At 40.3% G+C, this 15142-nt stretch overlaps 1 protein-coding gene across 2 annotated transcripts in view; it reads right to left on the reverse strand.

Moving 5' to 3' along the window:
* Window positions 1-889: 889 nt before the first annotated feature.
* Window positions 890-15142, reverse strand: part of HEATR1 (HEAT repeat containing 1) — a 41602-nt gene continuing 27349 nt past the window's right edge. For both annotated transcript variants that reach the window (XM_086631589.1, XM_086631588.1), the window contains exons 29-45: window positions 13886-14014; window positions 13012-13242; window positions 12214-12340; window positions 11204-11370; window positions 10509-10555; window positions 9534-9657; window positions 8607-8747; window positions 8098-8387; window positions 5971-6121; window positions 5318-5476; window positions 4433-4567; window positions 4069-4173; window positions 3783-3951; window positions 2879-3033; window positions 2324-2482; window positions 1525-1633; window positions 890-1109 (exon numbers count right to left, since the gene is read on the reverse strand). In XM_086631589.1, coding sequence (XP_086487715.1) covers window positions 1021-1109; window positions 1525-1633; window positions 2324-2482; window positions 2879-3033; window positions 3783-3951; window positions 4069-4173; window positions 4433-4567; window positions 5318-5476; window positions 5971-6121; window positions 8098-8387; window positions 8607-8747; window positions 9534-9657; window positions 10509-10555; window positions 11204-11370; window positions 12214-12340; window positions 13012-13242; window positions 13886-14014 — 2487 coding nt within the window. In that variant the 3' untranslated portion in view covers window positions 890-1020. The remainder of the gene's footprint in view (window positions 1110-1524; window positions 1634-2323; window positions 2483-2878; window positions 3034-3782; window positions 3952-4068; window positions 4174-4432; window positions 4568-5317; window positions 5477-5970; window positions 6122-8097; window positions 8388-8606; window positions 8748-9533; window positions 9658-10508; window positions 10556-11203; window positions 11371-12213; window positions 12341-13011; window positions 13243-13885; window positions 14015-15142) is intronic.

The following is a 15142-nucleotide window of genomic DNA, read 5'->3' on the forward strand; positions in this document are numbered from 1 at the left end:
CTAAGTAGCCATGACCCCTTTTTGGTCTGCATTTTGTCTTGTTTCGCTTACTATCTTACCACTATCTCCAGGGTGGCATAGTGATCCTGACTGGAGGACTATTTCCACATCGAGGAGTTAGCAATCCACAGACCGGTTAACCTGAGCAGGCCTCAGCTGTGCTGGTGTGGCCTTCAGGACAGAGTTGTGCTGTACATATCCCTTGGCCACAGGATAAATGGAGCTGGCTTATTGCAACAGAGGAGCTGGTAAGCAGCTCCCACTCTCTAATGGCAATTACACCACTTGTGCGTCCTTGTCTTTATCAAAGAGTTCAGCAGGACGTTCTTATGTGAACATCCGTTTTGTTTGCCAGCAGACATGATTAATAGTTGTTTCCTTTTAAGAAAAGCCTGTAAGAGCATGAATAACCATGACAGGGTAACCTTTCCACAGACGGGATCTGCATGGTGTGCTCTGCCCTGAACACAGAAGCCCATTCCCAGCACCCGACAGGATGTAAGATTATCCTCTTTATAGTGTTAATTCTAACCAGTTGCATTTTAAACCACACTTTACAGAGTCCTAGTGCCTTTCTTACTAGTAGTGTAATGAACCAGCACCTCCTGGTGCAAAATGGGTTGTGAGTTTTTTTTGGTAAATTCATTAACATAGCAAGCAATTTATTCTTTATCTTCAGCTGAATAAGCAGCTAATCAGTAGCAGTCTTTAAAGACTAAGAAAACAGCTTTAGCTCCTCCATGAATCCTAGTATCTTGTAACTTCCTTTTCAGTATCTTCAGTGGGTTCATTTTTTACTTCCCTGAATAAGACAGAAAAATAAATTCTCAGGATTGCAGTGCATGGGTCCATGGAAAAGTCCCCAGACTATCCAGAAATGACAAAGTCAGATTCTTAAAATATTTTATTAAAAAGTTAAGATCTTGGCTCTGATAAAAATTAGAATACAGTGTGCCCATAGCACTCGCATGTGTGAAGCTAACATGATTCAGACAAAATTTGAAAACAAAGGGGATAAACTTAGAAGTAGCTTTGGAGTGGTTCTCCTAAAATGACTTCCAGTTGTTGAATTGTCTTCTGACACTGCTGTTCAACTTCTTCACATTCATCTGGAAAAAGAAATAAAGCAGGACTTGAGTAGAATAGTGATTATAAAGCTACCCTAGGAAGGCTTCATCACTCATCAAGGCTAGAACTGTCTTCAAAGACACAGTAAAATGTTTTGATATGGATTCGGGCAAATTACTTTTACTGTAACACTGATCGAAAACATGCAACTGGGGAGTTGTGCGCAGGCTCTTATGCTGAAGAAACAACTGTAATTTAACTGAACTTTGGGAGTGTGTTGGATACAATCCATTTCAGTTTGTGTCCTGCCCAGTTTATGCTACTGTATATCAATTCATAAGATTTACAGCAATTATAGCAATCATCTTGTTTGAATCTTTGAAATAAGTGGCCCTGTGACCTTTTTTGGTCACAGGCCAGTTGTCTGCCTTCACTAAAGCCAGTTTAGAACATTACCTTCCATGAGCTCAGCTAAGAATGGGATAGATTCTGGTAGAAGGACCAGGTAGTTCTCCTTCAGTTTTTGTGCAACTTCTACCAAAGCAAGCAGAGCAGCAAATCGGACCTAAAACAAAACAATAATCTTTGTAAGGAAACAATTATAGTTCTGTTTTCTCCCCTCGCACCCCTCCCCACCCCTTCCTTCCACATACATTTGTAAACTAGCTAACTAGCTTTCCTTACTGAAGGGAACTAGTTTTAAGCTAATTTAAATATCAACATCTGGATTAAGATAATGTCAAAGGAAAAATAGGTTGCAAGAAGCAGATATGTGGCTGGATGGTCTTTCAGCTTCCTGGTACGATGCTGCTCTGTTCCACTGTATCAGAAAGACTTAGCTCAGTACAATGACAAACCAAGTACCCCCCTGAATACATACAACCTGTCAAATAGGAGGGTCTTGATAAAACTCTATATAATAAACAGGTCTGAAGATTGGTAACTAACTTGTCTTCCAGTTCCCCCTCTGAAGTGCCCCTTTCTTCATACACAAACAGGTTAGCTTTTATTCTTTAAAAAACCCAAACCACACAGTATGGAAGACATCCACACGTGCAATATTGACTGCTTACAGTAAGAGAGGAAGGCTATGTTGTATATATTTCTCTAGAACTTGGGAGTAGCATAGTACAGTATTTTAATTTAGGCAAGTATTTTAACAATGACCTGGCTAATCCACTTCTGGTTTTGGGGGCACTGTTCCCATTCTCTAATGCAACAAAGAAAACCAGTCCAAATTCTGATAGATCCCAACCTTAGAAGAGGTGTGCCTCATTTTCAGCAGGATGTGGTAGTTCAGTGGTTTCCAAAGAGAATCATCAGCCATTGCCACTGAAAACTGAGCTATGCAGGGTATCAGGTGTGCTGTCACTCTTTCCTGGAACTTCTCATCTCCTCCAAGTGTATTTTCTAGCTGTGGAAGTAAAAAGCTTATCAGACAATCAGATCCAGGCTCAGATAAACCCAGCCAAAAGCACTTCTTTAAAGTGCTAAAGTAGACTTTCAGGTACTCAAGAGTTAGGTCAGAGACGATCAGTAGGAGTGCACTGGTCTGCAAGAGCTCAACAATATGCATAAACCTCACAGAATGTAGAAGTTTAGAAAAAGGATAAAAAAAAATAGTAATTCAGAGCCTTAGGCAAAGCAGTTAATACTCTCTGTAGCCCAAAGACAATGAATTAGTTTCTCCCTTTTTGTTAGAGGATTGAGGCCTGATAGTTTAAAAAAAAAACAACAAACCAACAATCAGATAGAGGAAAAAAAAAAAATCAGCTATGAATTGTTTTTTTTTTTTTGCATTTGCCAATACCTGATCAACCAGAGGCATCATCAACGTTTCTGCTCTTTCCTTACTCAGGAACTTCTGGGTGTCAAACAGGAAAAGCTTGTGCAGACAGTCCATGGTGAACTGCAACAGTAGACAGCTCTTTTCTGTGCTATTCTCAGAGTCAAAGAAGGCTTCATCTACATGTCAATCAAGGAGAAAAAAAAATCATCAAAGAAATCAAAATACAAAACTTCCTCACAAGACAGAAACATTATTAGTTTGTGAGTACAGCTAAAGGATGTACTACATAGCAACTACATGCTCTTCCCTCAGAACAATAAAGTGGATGCAGCATGTTATCTGGCCTTTAGCTAATGCCCTAGAAGGTCTGCCACTGCTGTTTGCAGTCAGCTGGGGATAAAAGAGAATAGCCACAGGCTGTAGGAAAAGTGCTTGGGCATACCTGCGGAGATGGAGAATTTCTTCAGATCGCTACAAATGGGATGGGCAAATAGTTTCCCAACAAAAAAGTACTACGTATTTTTGCCAAGAAAGCAGAGTCGTCTGAATACACCAGGTAGCATATAAGAGAAGACAATGAATGAAAAAAACCCAACAACAAAAACCAAAACCTAAACAGAAACAGGTCACCCTCTTTCCATGCAATTTCATTCTCATGGAACTCACTGGGACTGACATTGAGAGTTTTCATGTGCTCTCAACTTTCTACTGGCAGCCCAGAGCCCATGGATGAAAAATGTCCTTTAGTTCCATCAGAGTAAGAAAGATGCCTTATTTATGAGAGAAAGAAGAAAGAGGGAAATGAGGAGTATGTGCTGGGAAGTAAATCCTGTAAGACTAAACTTTCAGCAGTTATAATTAACATCTTTCAGCAATTAGAGTTAGCCTGCAAATGCTTCTCTCTAGCTAGTAACTGAAAACTTACCAGTTTTGGAAATGTTGACCTGGTTGAGCGTCTCAGCAAATGGCTTCACTAAATGACCAGCAAACAGGGTGAAGAGACCCTTGAGCTTGTCTGCAATGCAGTCTGCTATTCGGTGGAATGTCAGCAGTCTGTCTTTTAGGGTAGACTCTGTTTTGGACCAATCAAAGAGCTGAAAGTGAAAGGCAGATTAGCCCTTTCCTGTGTCTGTGCACTGGAAAATACTGATATTTTCCAGTAAATAAAATAAAATATGCTGATGCAGATGAATTATATTTAAACTTCTTACCTTGAAGAAGAGGGGTCTGAAAGAAGCCTCAGAAAGTTTCATAACCATACTTATTAGACAATCAATAATGTAAGCCTCTGTTTTACCAACTTCCTCTAAATCATCCTAGAAAAATTAGAAAACATAATTCCAAGTTTGAAATGTAAGAATCTGAGCTTTCAAAGCACCTTTTAGTTTTGTCTGTTTCAGACTAAATGCCTAACTATAATGTTTTCTACCCGAAGAACAATTCCAGGACGGAATATTTGATACCCAGAATTTCAGAGCACCTATGCAATGAAAACTACTAATATTTTTTAAAACAACTGATAGAATTAACATGTAGAGGTTGACCTGCCCCTGTTCATCCCATTAAACAAGGTACCTGGGCATGCTCTGTTCGGAAGTCCAGGGCTTTCATGAAAAATGCCGTCAGCTCAGACTGATGGGAGATCAGGTGCTCCTTCTCCATACCAACAATGTGCTCCTTCAAAATGTTCATAAGGGGACCCAGGCAGCTCTGCCAAAACAAAAGCAAAGCAATGCACAGGCAACTGTGATACTGACAGTAACTGAGAAAACTAACAAGGACACTGGATTTTTGCACTTCACACGTTTACTGATTAAAATACTGGCGATAAAATAAATAAACTTTTCCCTGTATTTTTGGGGGGCTTAGTAGGATTAAGTTACTTAAGTTAGTAGGATTCCTGCAAAGTTTGGTCTCCCCTCTCCAATCCTGGAGACACCAGTCAAGTCTGAAAGGACTGCACCTATGAGACAGCAAAGCCTAGATGAAAATTATGACTCAACTCAAGTTTCTAGCAGATACATCAAGGCCTTTATGAATGGGATGATCTCTCAAGCATTCATTGTCTAACAGGCTAAGGACATTAAACCGGTGCATTTCACCCAGGTCTAACTTTCCTGAATCACCATTGCAAGTACAAAAGAAAAAAAAGAGATATGTAAAGACTGTGCTGGGTTTGGCTGGGATGGAGTTAATTTTCTTCATAGCAGCTCACATGGTGCTGTGTTTTAGATTTGTGACCAAAACAATGCTGATGATGCACCGGTGTTTTAGCTATTGCCGAACGGTGCTCGCAGTGTTAAGACTTTCTTTGTTTCTCACTCTACTGCCTCAGTGAGTAAGCGGTGGTGGGCAAGAGGTTGGGAGGGGACACAGCTGTGACATTTGTACTGAATTTTGCACTGCTTCTTTCTTTCTTTTTAATGACAATGCAAAAAAAAGTGAAAAAAAAATCCTTACCTTCCGGGTATTTGCCACTTCACTGTAACACTTCGTAACTGCCGGCAAGAGTATTCGGGGAGCAAGCCTTGTAGCGAGGATAGTTTTCAATGCTGTTACACGTAAGCTTATTTGGGAAGAAGGACCAAACTCGACCACAATCCTTTCCAAGCGGACGACCTATCAGGAAATCCAACAAAAGTCAGGGATGCTTAAAACAACTCAAGAACTTATTTTACGGTAGTTGCCTGTGTTGCAAGTGTCAGACTGGAATTTTGCCATTTGCACAGAGCTTTGCTTTCTTCAGAAGACAAACACTGAAAAAACGTGCACGTCAGAGGCAGGGGGTCAGAATTACCCTGCTAGAGCTGTTTGTTAGAGACACACATGTGATGAGATAATGGATATTACAGAATGATCCTTCAGGATTCATCTCCCTTTCCAAAGAGGCAAACTACCACCTATCAGAGGGAGGAGTAAGAGATGCTTTTATATTCTGTATCTTAGTTATCTGCATAAGAAGGTGAGTAGAAGAGTAATGTGTTACGACCTTCCACATAGTTGGCACACACTCCTACTTCAGTTTCAGAGAGAAAAAAGTAATCTGTAGCTTCTTCTAGGAACGGGGCAGATCCTGTCCCCCTTCATGTATCTGTAGGAGTCAGATGGCTCACCTGCAGCAAGCAATCCAAAAGATATGGACTAAGGAAATGAGGTAATGTTTCTGCAACCTTCAGCAGAGCAGTGACAGCACTCAGCAAGTAAATCTCATTGGAGACCAGCTCCTTCTTATTTTTTAAAGTCTTCAACAGTGCCGGCATCAGCCTGTGAATAACCAAGCATAAACAGAGAAAGGTGAAACCACTGAGTGGAGGCACATTTCCAATCACATAAATACATCTGAAAAGCCTGCAGGGACACTTTTCACATGAAATTCTATGTGCATATTTGAGAAAACTCAGTATTCTGGGCTCTTCTGCTCTATTTCATTTTTTCAATGCTAATGAAGGATATTGGATTTAGAATTACAGGATCATAGAATGGTGTGGGTCAGAAGGGACCTTTAAAGATCATCTAGTCCAACCCCCCTGCTGTGGGCAGAGACATATTTCACTAGATCAGGTTGCTCAAAGCAAATAAACTTATATTTGTCATGAGATAAAACAGACTTAAAAGCAACAAGTTAGATGCTTGAATTCTTCTTGAATAGGAAGAATAAAATAATGTTACATGCAGGGTTTCCAACTGTACTGGTTCTTGTGTTTTTAAATGCAATCTGTTCTACAGTAAAAATACAGAATATGGTCTGACTTTTCTAAAGCCATAAAGACTGACCCTCTGTTCACAGCAGCAGACTCCACAAGGAACTCTACTGAGTATAAAACTCTTACAGTTTCCCCACTAGCTTCTTAGTTCTATCACCAGGAAGCACCTTCAAGCACCAGAAATACCTCTGTTCTTACCTACACAAAACACACACACACGGGCAGTCTGCCATTTGGCAGTCTGCCACTGCCATCAGCATTCCTTAATGTCATGGTTTGATGTGGAGGGGGGGCGGGTTCTGGTGGCAGGAGAGGGGTTTTGCTCCCTGCGACCTCCCCGGTTTTGGAACCAGGTTAGGCTTAGTTCTGGCCACCAGATCAGACTGCCATCCCCCTCGGGGTTGAGCCAATAGGGCGCCTCTGCGAATTGCCCTATTTAAGTCAGGACAAAGGAACCGGAAAAGGTGCTTTGCCCAGGATCGAGCAGAGAAGGGAGGAGGGCACTGCCCCCGCTCCCTGGCTCCTGGTCGGGCAGCTGCCTGCGTCGGGCCGGCGCCGCCCACGGAGAATGGCGGCGGCGGAGCCAGCTGGGGAACTCGGGGGCACCCCACTCCCAGGGTGCCCACTGGGCTGAGTTCACCTGGAGAGGACTGAGATCTGAGAGAAACAGCTGCATCGACACCAGGTCAGTGAGGATGGAGCGGGAGGAGGTGTGCCGGAGCCGAGTTTCCCCTGCGGCTGATGGTGAGATAGCAGGCGGCCCCCTGCAACCAGGACGGCCTCGGTGGAGCAGAGACCCACTCGCAGCCCGTGGGGAGAAGATGCCTGAGCCTGAGGATGGTCGTGTTGGGGTGCACGACAAGGCAGAGAGGCATCTGGAGTCTGCGTGACGACCCACGCCGGAGCGAGTGGCTACAGCTCCCTAAGTATCCGAGACTGTGGTAAAGCCCACACCGGAGCAATCTGTGGGGAAGGATTGCTTCCTGTGGGCTGGACTCACAGTGGAGAAGTTTGTGGATTTTTCCTCGTGGGTAGGGGATCCATTGGAGCAGGGGAAAAGGGTGTAAGGACTCCTCCTCCTTTAAGAAAGAAGCAGCAGTAACAGCACGGAATGAACTGACCTGCACTTCCCCAGTCCCTGCCCCCTGTGCTGCTGGGGGGAGGAGGTAGAGCTGGGAGGAAGAGGAAAGTGGGGGGAAGGTGTCAGTTTTAAGATCTGGTTTTGTTTCTTTCTGTCCTCTCGAGTAATCGGTTTTGTTTCCCTTTGTCCTTCTAAGTAATCATTAATAAACTGTTTTGCTTTGAGAAAGCCATGTCTGTTTTGCCAGGACCATGGTTGGTGGGTGCTCCCTCTGTTCTTGTCTCAACCCTCAGTCCCTTTGTTTTTTTCTTCTCTCCTCTCTACTTTACTGGAGAAGGAGAGACTGTGTGAGTTTTAGTTGCTGGATCAGCCTAAAACCATGACACTTCAATAATGCACTTTAGTATAACTAATTCCTGCTGCAGTTGGTTCTGTTAAAAAGAATCCAACAGTACCTTGGAAGTTGAGGTATTGCCTGGGCTTTCAGTGTACAGGTGACCTCAGCTATACAAAGCAAAGCACTTCCCATCACATTCTTCTCCTCCTTCTCTGAAGAAATTAGATCAATGGCAGTTTTCAGAACAGGTACAAATGGCACTGGATTTTCTGTGCCAAAACCTCTGCAAAGTAGCTTGAGGCTGAACAAAGCAGTCTGCCTGTTGATGGCTTGCTCCTCCTCTTCCTCCTTTCTTTTACACTGCACAATAGCAATGAGCTCAGGAACCAGCTCCAAGAGCTGCAGGATCTAAGAGGACAAGAGAACACACACATTAGACAAACAATTAGAAACTCAGAACTTGGAAAGTAACTACGGGCAGGTAGCCTACATCTCACTACTCAAGAGCTGTGTGCCAGACTCGGCACTGGTACGTGACGTCTTTACCTAGAGCAAACCACTTCTACATCAATCTCTCTCCGTGTACTTCTGCTAAAAGAACTGAGTTTAACCACCACTTCACCTCACCTGGCTCTTCTGCCACCTTGTGCGCTGCTGCACCTTATTGTTCAAAAGTTCCATTGCCTTACGTCTCACAGATGGGAGCTGATTCGTCAATAGTCCCCTAATTACAGGGATGAAGGTTTCTGTTGGCAATAAGGCATTGACCTATAAGAAAACACAAACAAAACAATACCATAAATGTTCTTCCATGCCCTGTGACATAGGAGCCTCCAAAACAGACAAGAAAACTCTCTTTAACTTTCCACATGGGTTTCAGGATCAAGGAAGAGAGGATGGGCTAGCAATGCTGTATCTGAGGCAAGCAAATGAACAAAGCAGGTTCTCAGCAATTCCTTTTGTCTACACTGGTGAGGTGTCTCTCCTTACTCTAAAATACTTGTGGTAGTGCCCTGTGCATGTACATTATGAAACTGGAATATGCTTCACAGGCAAAAAAAAAAAAAAATCCAAGCTGTGAAAAGATGTATGCTCCCCAGCATGCAACGAGATAGCCAGTCCAATTCTACAAATACACTTCTGATTAGAAAAAGATTAGGAAGAAAAGCATAAGGATTTTTTCCTCCATTTAAATTCCATGTAGAAATATACAGCAGTTCCATTAGCATTAGTTAAATCATTTTATGAGTTAACAGTGAGAAATGCTGCCAAAAGCCATTCTTCTCCACCAGAGAGACAGTGAAATGACCGCTTCCAGCCAGCAAAATACTAGAGGAAATAAGCATTCCTGATTTGTCTTCTGGTTGTTCTGTCTAAGCTGGTAGCTGTAGTTATTAAAGTTGTTAGACAAATTTAAACAATGATGCACCAGGTTGCAAACCAACCAATAACGATTAGTACTAATCCAAGGAGAATCCCTACAAAGGTTACAATGGTAGTAATAAGCAAAAGCAGAAATGTCTCATTGCTAACGTGAGGGCTAATGAGACATACTTTATCCAGCATATCATAGGACTTGTTAAGCAGAACCCTCCAAAATTTGGCTGTTGGCTTGTCCATGTTTCCTTCCACTGAAGATGCCACAGTGTTTATATAGTGAAGAACTTCTTCTAATAGCCTAGATGGAAAGGAAGCATCTTTTATTAAGTCACACGGACACTAAGGAAGTCGACTTTATTACTGCAAAGGGTAAAATTTCATGAAACAGCAACAATAAAGGAAAATTAAACACATAATGGAAAGGCTAGTATAGCTCATCTACATATTAACAAAAAGCTATGGCAATAAGGAAAATCATGTGCACATTAAAGATGTCTACCTGGTACCCCCAAATTAGCATCTACATACAACGGCAGTTCTACTTAACAACTCTAACACAAAAACAATCTGGGAAGATAAAGATGTTTAAAAATGAGCATCTAAGGAACACAGAATTTAAAATAAATCCTACACCCTTATTCACTTAGAACAAACATAAAAGTTATGCTTCCACAAAAGAAACTCTCAATTTTGCATCACTGGCTTTTATAGTCCCATAACTACAACTGTAATCTGTGATTATTGGTAATTTTCTTACCCCAATTTAGGGGCACTTGTGCATAATGATTTTTTTTTTTTTTCCCCTACAAATGAAGTAGTATGTTTTGCTAAAAATCTGGAATTCTTTTAAAGATTCTATCATCAATAGCATAATAGTTATGGCCAAGTAGGTAAATAAGCACTATCAGAAACAGAGAAAGAGTGGATATTGAATACAGCAATCTTTCAGAAATAAAAACCTCCACATCATATTAAAAAAAAAAGCAAACCAAAACCCAAATAACTTGCATATAATAAATACTGCTCTTTGCTGAGGACAACAGTACAAGTATCCTTGGGGAGAAACACACTCTAATGGGATTAAGTTTAAAAAATATTCCCAGGTTGCAGTAAAAGCTACAAATAGGAGTGAAGCAGTTTAAAGCATACCTCTGTTCCAACGTCTGCAGCTCTTCTGTTTCTGCACAGTCAACTATCTGGTTTAAAAGAATGAAAACTCTTAAGTATGAAACTTATACCCCCTCATAAAGTTAATATCCCAGTATATGCAAACTCTTTTTTTTTTCTGAATGAAATGTCCACTAACATGGTAATTGCGAGTTCCCCACATTTGCACTTAAGCCATCATTCTTAAAGAAAATAAGAGAATCTAAGGCAATACAGTCACAGTAGCAAATACATTTCATCCTGGTGGATGATTTTCAGTTGAAACATTGGGCACTACTTCCAGCTAGAGCCACAGCTTAAAGTTTGTGACATTTATTTTGTCTTTTCAGAGTTAATAGTATGAATCCCACACCAAACTTGGACTTAGACAGAGTGTGAGTGAAATTCCAGACTCCATAAAGCCCGTGGGAATCCACTGGGACCAGAATTTCACTTTGTTACCTATTCATCAGTCACACAAACTGAGTCTATCTGGAAAAGCCTTACTAAAAAATAATTGACATTACTGAGAGGTTTCAAAACTGTGTCAATAAAGGTGTCAGCAAGATACACTGGACAGCGTACTCTTTCATCCCCTTTGAATATAAAGCCATACTAAAAAGCAAATTAAACCTCATCTGTTACAGTATGGCACAATTACTTAAAGTGATCAGTTTAAAGTGATCTGCCATTATTACCTTTTTCACAAAACTCTGAGAGGATAGAAGTTGTGACATGAAGGAGACTGACAAGAATTTGAAATGCCGTAGTTGTTTGTCCGAGTGAGACTCCACATTAAAGAGCTGCCCATCCTGATTTTTTAGTTTTGTCTTGCATGTTCTTGACTTTTTTGGCCCAGGATCATCTGTTGAAAACATTTGCAAAACAAATTTTCAGCCAAGAGAAAAAGACATTTGATTTCCGATTACAGAAACAAAGTAAAATTAAAGCCAGACGCCTATCAAGGAGTCATTCTGTGCATCCAAAATCATGTCAAAGTTCAAAAAAAGATGCTTTGAAATACCACAGGAGAGAAATTTTTCATTTCAACAGCCTTAAAAGTAGTAGTGCCATTTCACCACCACTTCATCTGATTATTTTTACGTGAAGAACCTTGTTTTTTCTTGGTGCTAAACCTACAGTACACATGGCTACAAGCATGGGAGACGTCTGAGGCAGGACCACATACACTGTGTGTCACATACTTGGGAAAACTGCTTTCAGTGTCATTACCTGGTCCTTCCTGGCTGAGAAAACGTGTTCAAACAACAAATACGGCAAGTCCTTCCTTACAAAGAAGCAAAGGACCCTCTCCCACCTTCCCCAATGCTCTTTGAAATAACAGACTGGAAAAGTACTAAAACATATTGCTTAATTACTCCTTGACTATAGTGTAGTAGAAAAAAATGAAACCTTAAAAAAACTCCAGAAATGACTGGTGGTCCCTGTGATCCTGTTTGCTATGAATAATAGCTTTTTTATTTTAACTAAATGATTTCTGTACCTTCTAAATGAGGAGTACTGTTTGATTCTAAGTGCTCATATTACTCTAGGATTAAAAGAAGGAAAAAAAAAAAGTAATCACGTATCTCAGCCATTTTATTTAAAAAAAAAGTCATCATTAGAGCAATTCTGTATCTTTTAGTCTTCTGTCTAGAGGAGTAATAGGAAGGTTTGCACGCATTTGCTGGCTCTGTTTTGTGATTACCTTCTTTGTTCTCTGGCAGCTCTGTCAAGTACTGGATTATTTTCATCATGCTCTGGAACTGAGAACGTACATTAAATTCGGAACAGATGGAAATCCAAAATTCAGTGTCTGCTTCCAGAACAGCATCCTGTTTATGGTTTAGAAAGAAAAAAAAATATTTCAAGATTTAAAAAACCAAAAGTATTAATAATGATGAAAAGACTCAAAAACTCCTCAGTGAGTTTGTGAAAATGCCATGGTGAGCTGGATACTGCCAGGATTAACACCACAGGTAATAGCTGCAAGCTCTTGGAGAGAATGTAATTCCAGAGGGCATGGAAAAAGATTAAATTGCTACAGTGAAGACTGTATCTTCTCACCAATGTTCTTTTAGTTTTCCCCATAAACTACGCTTTCACCTAATCTGAGGGCTTGCCTACACAAAAAACATGACAGGGTTTATCTTGGTCTGTACAGGAAGACCAGTATCATGTTTCATAAACACAATTAAAGAAAAAAAAAACAACTTTAAAAATACTGAAGCACTTCATAATTATATTATCAGCTCTTCAGGTCATGGTCTGCTGTATAATGCGATCTGATTTATTGTTCAGGCTCCAGGACAAAACAATAGTGTATCTGCAATACAAATCGTAGCCAACATCACCATCAGGTTCTGCTACAGCACAAGCTCAGAGCTCACCACTTATTGTAGCATAACCTAGGGGCTTATCTTGCACCTTCTTAAAGGCAAAGCCATGAACAGAAAGGAGAAGATCAGTCTCTCCAGGAAAAAGTTGACCCCACTAGTCTTCTAACCTTGTCTGCGCTTGACGTTGCAGTCACAGTTTTGGTCACATACTGCTCAAACAGCAGCACCAGGAGAACCCAGAGGAACTTGTCTCCTCCCACCGTAGTGATCAGCTGGGCCAGGATTGGCAGGCGCCGGTGCTCCGGCACATGGGGCAAGGCATCCACGAACACACGAATGATCTTTATCACCACCTCTTCCACGCTTCCCGAGGACTCTGACAAATCACTGTCTTCAGCCTGTGAACAAACAGGTACGGCAATTCAAACGGATTATCGCAGGCAGGTACAAGTTCTTTCTTGTAAATTCAGAAAATGAGACAAAGCACTTTGTGTCTGATAATGGCATTAGGACAAACATAATCTCAAGGAAAATATAAGTGCTCCAGAATAAAAAGTTTTAAATCCCACAGTTCCTTTTCAGTGTTTAAGGAAGATAATACAATTTAAATATATAGAAATAAATAAAATTTTTAAAAAAAGGGGGAAAAAAAGAATAAAAAGGAAAAAAAAGATGAGAGAAAAAAGAAAAAAAACCCGAACAAACATTACTTGGCATCAGCTGAAACAAGCAGGACGTTTTCAAGGGAAAGCAATGTCCCATCCTTCTGAAAACTTTGCCTGTAAGCCTGATAGTTAGGGTCTTGGATTCAAAAATAATACAAGTAGGCTGCATGATCTCAGGTAAGAAACATTAGGTTCTCCCCACATGTAAGAATTGTGTGTGCCATAAATAATTTGTCACAGAAACTTGTGATGGCTGTTATGAAAGGTTTTAAATAAAAAAATAAATCAAAAAAAATATAGAAGAGAGACAGCAATTTGATTTCTCTAACAGAAAGAGACATTTTTCTACTGCTTTCCATTATGTAGACAAATTTACCTGTATAAGAGCAGGAATAACCATTTGCACTGTCTTATTAATGACTTGGAATGTGTAAGTATCATCCAGACGCAGAACATTTGCTCCCATGAATGTAAAAATAGGCATAATGTTATGGAGAACTTTATCCTGGAAAAGAAGATAGATGAGATTAGTTTATTTTTCGAACTGTGCTGCTCGGCATATTATACCTCAAGGCATTTCTCCTTCCCACAAATGCCACTAGATTCCTATAAAAGAAAATGAGAATCATTAGTATCTTCCAAAATCTCCACTAAACTAATTTTAAATGTATAGTGTCCCTTAAAGCTACTTACTATGTGATTGTTAGAATTGCAACATTATTTAGAAACCAAGATACATTTCTAAGCAAGTAATTAAAGCGTGGAAATTGAGAGTTTAATTTGATGAAATACCTTGCATTCTTCAACTAAGTGCCATGGTAGTATGACAAGCAAAGTCAGCTATGCAGAGATTTGCAGAAGCACAAATGTAAGTGTGGCACAAATTCCTGTGATTTTCATACCCTTTTCTCACCCACTCTTTTTACATCTGTAGAACATCTGCAGTATCTACAATCCTACAATGGAAACCAACCATGCTCATTTTAATTTTAGGAAGGCTGGATTAGAAGTGTCACTTGGCTCAAGAGTTAGTTTCCTTGATTTTGCCAGAACTTAAGAGCAAGAAGTTATAGGCACATTTTTCATTCCGTTTTGTAAACTGAAGCAGTGTTTTAGATTTTATTAAAAAGAGAGATGAGACTCATACAAAACATTTCCTTGTAGTCTGACCTTGAAAATCTTGTAAGAACCAACATTAATGTAGAATAAAAGCTTGGTTCTATAGCAGGTCATGGCAGTAAGATGGCGACAAAGAAAAACAACTCCAACAACAAAAAAGCCAAATCCTTCAAAAGTTTGTCAAAAACAGTCCAGTTTTTTCTTTGGGGAAAACACCACTCTCTTTCCAAATGTGTGGAGAAAGTACTGAGGTAAGATAAAGAAGCAAACTGAGTTTGATACGTCAGGATACGCTTTGCTGCTTTTACAGTTTCAAAGCAAAAGAACCTTACTTAGAAGAGTGAGTACACAGTCTAATTTCCATCCACAGAAGAAAAGGCCTGTTTCTTGTTTGATTAAAATCAGACCAATCTGGTTTTATCATCAACTACAACCACATTTCTCAGTGTTGTACAAGACAGGAACTCGTAAGAATACCAGCTATCAGGCTAGATGTTTTCTCCCTTGTATCTAA

Source organism: Tauraco erythrolophus, chromosome 2 (genome assembly GCF_009769465.1).
Source record: "Tauraco erythrolophus isolate bTauEry1 chromosome 2, bTauEry1.pri, whole genome shotgun sequence".
Lineage (NCBI taxonomy): Eukaryota > Metazoa > Chordata > Aves > Musophagiformes > Musophagidae > Tauraco > Tauraco erythrolophus.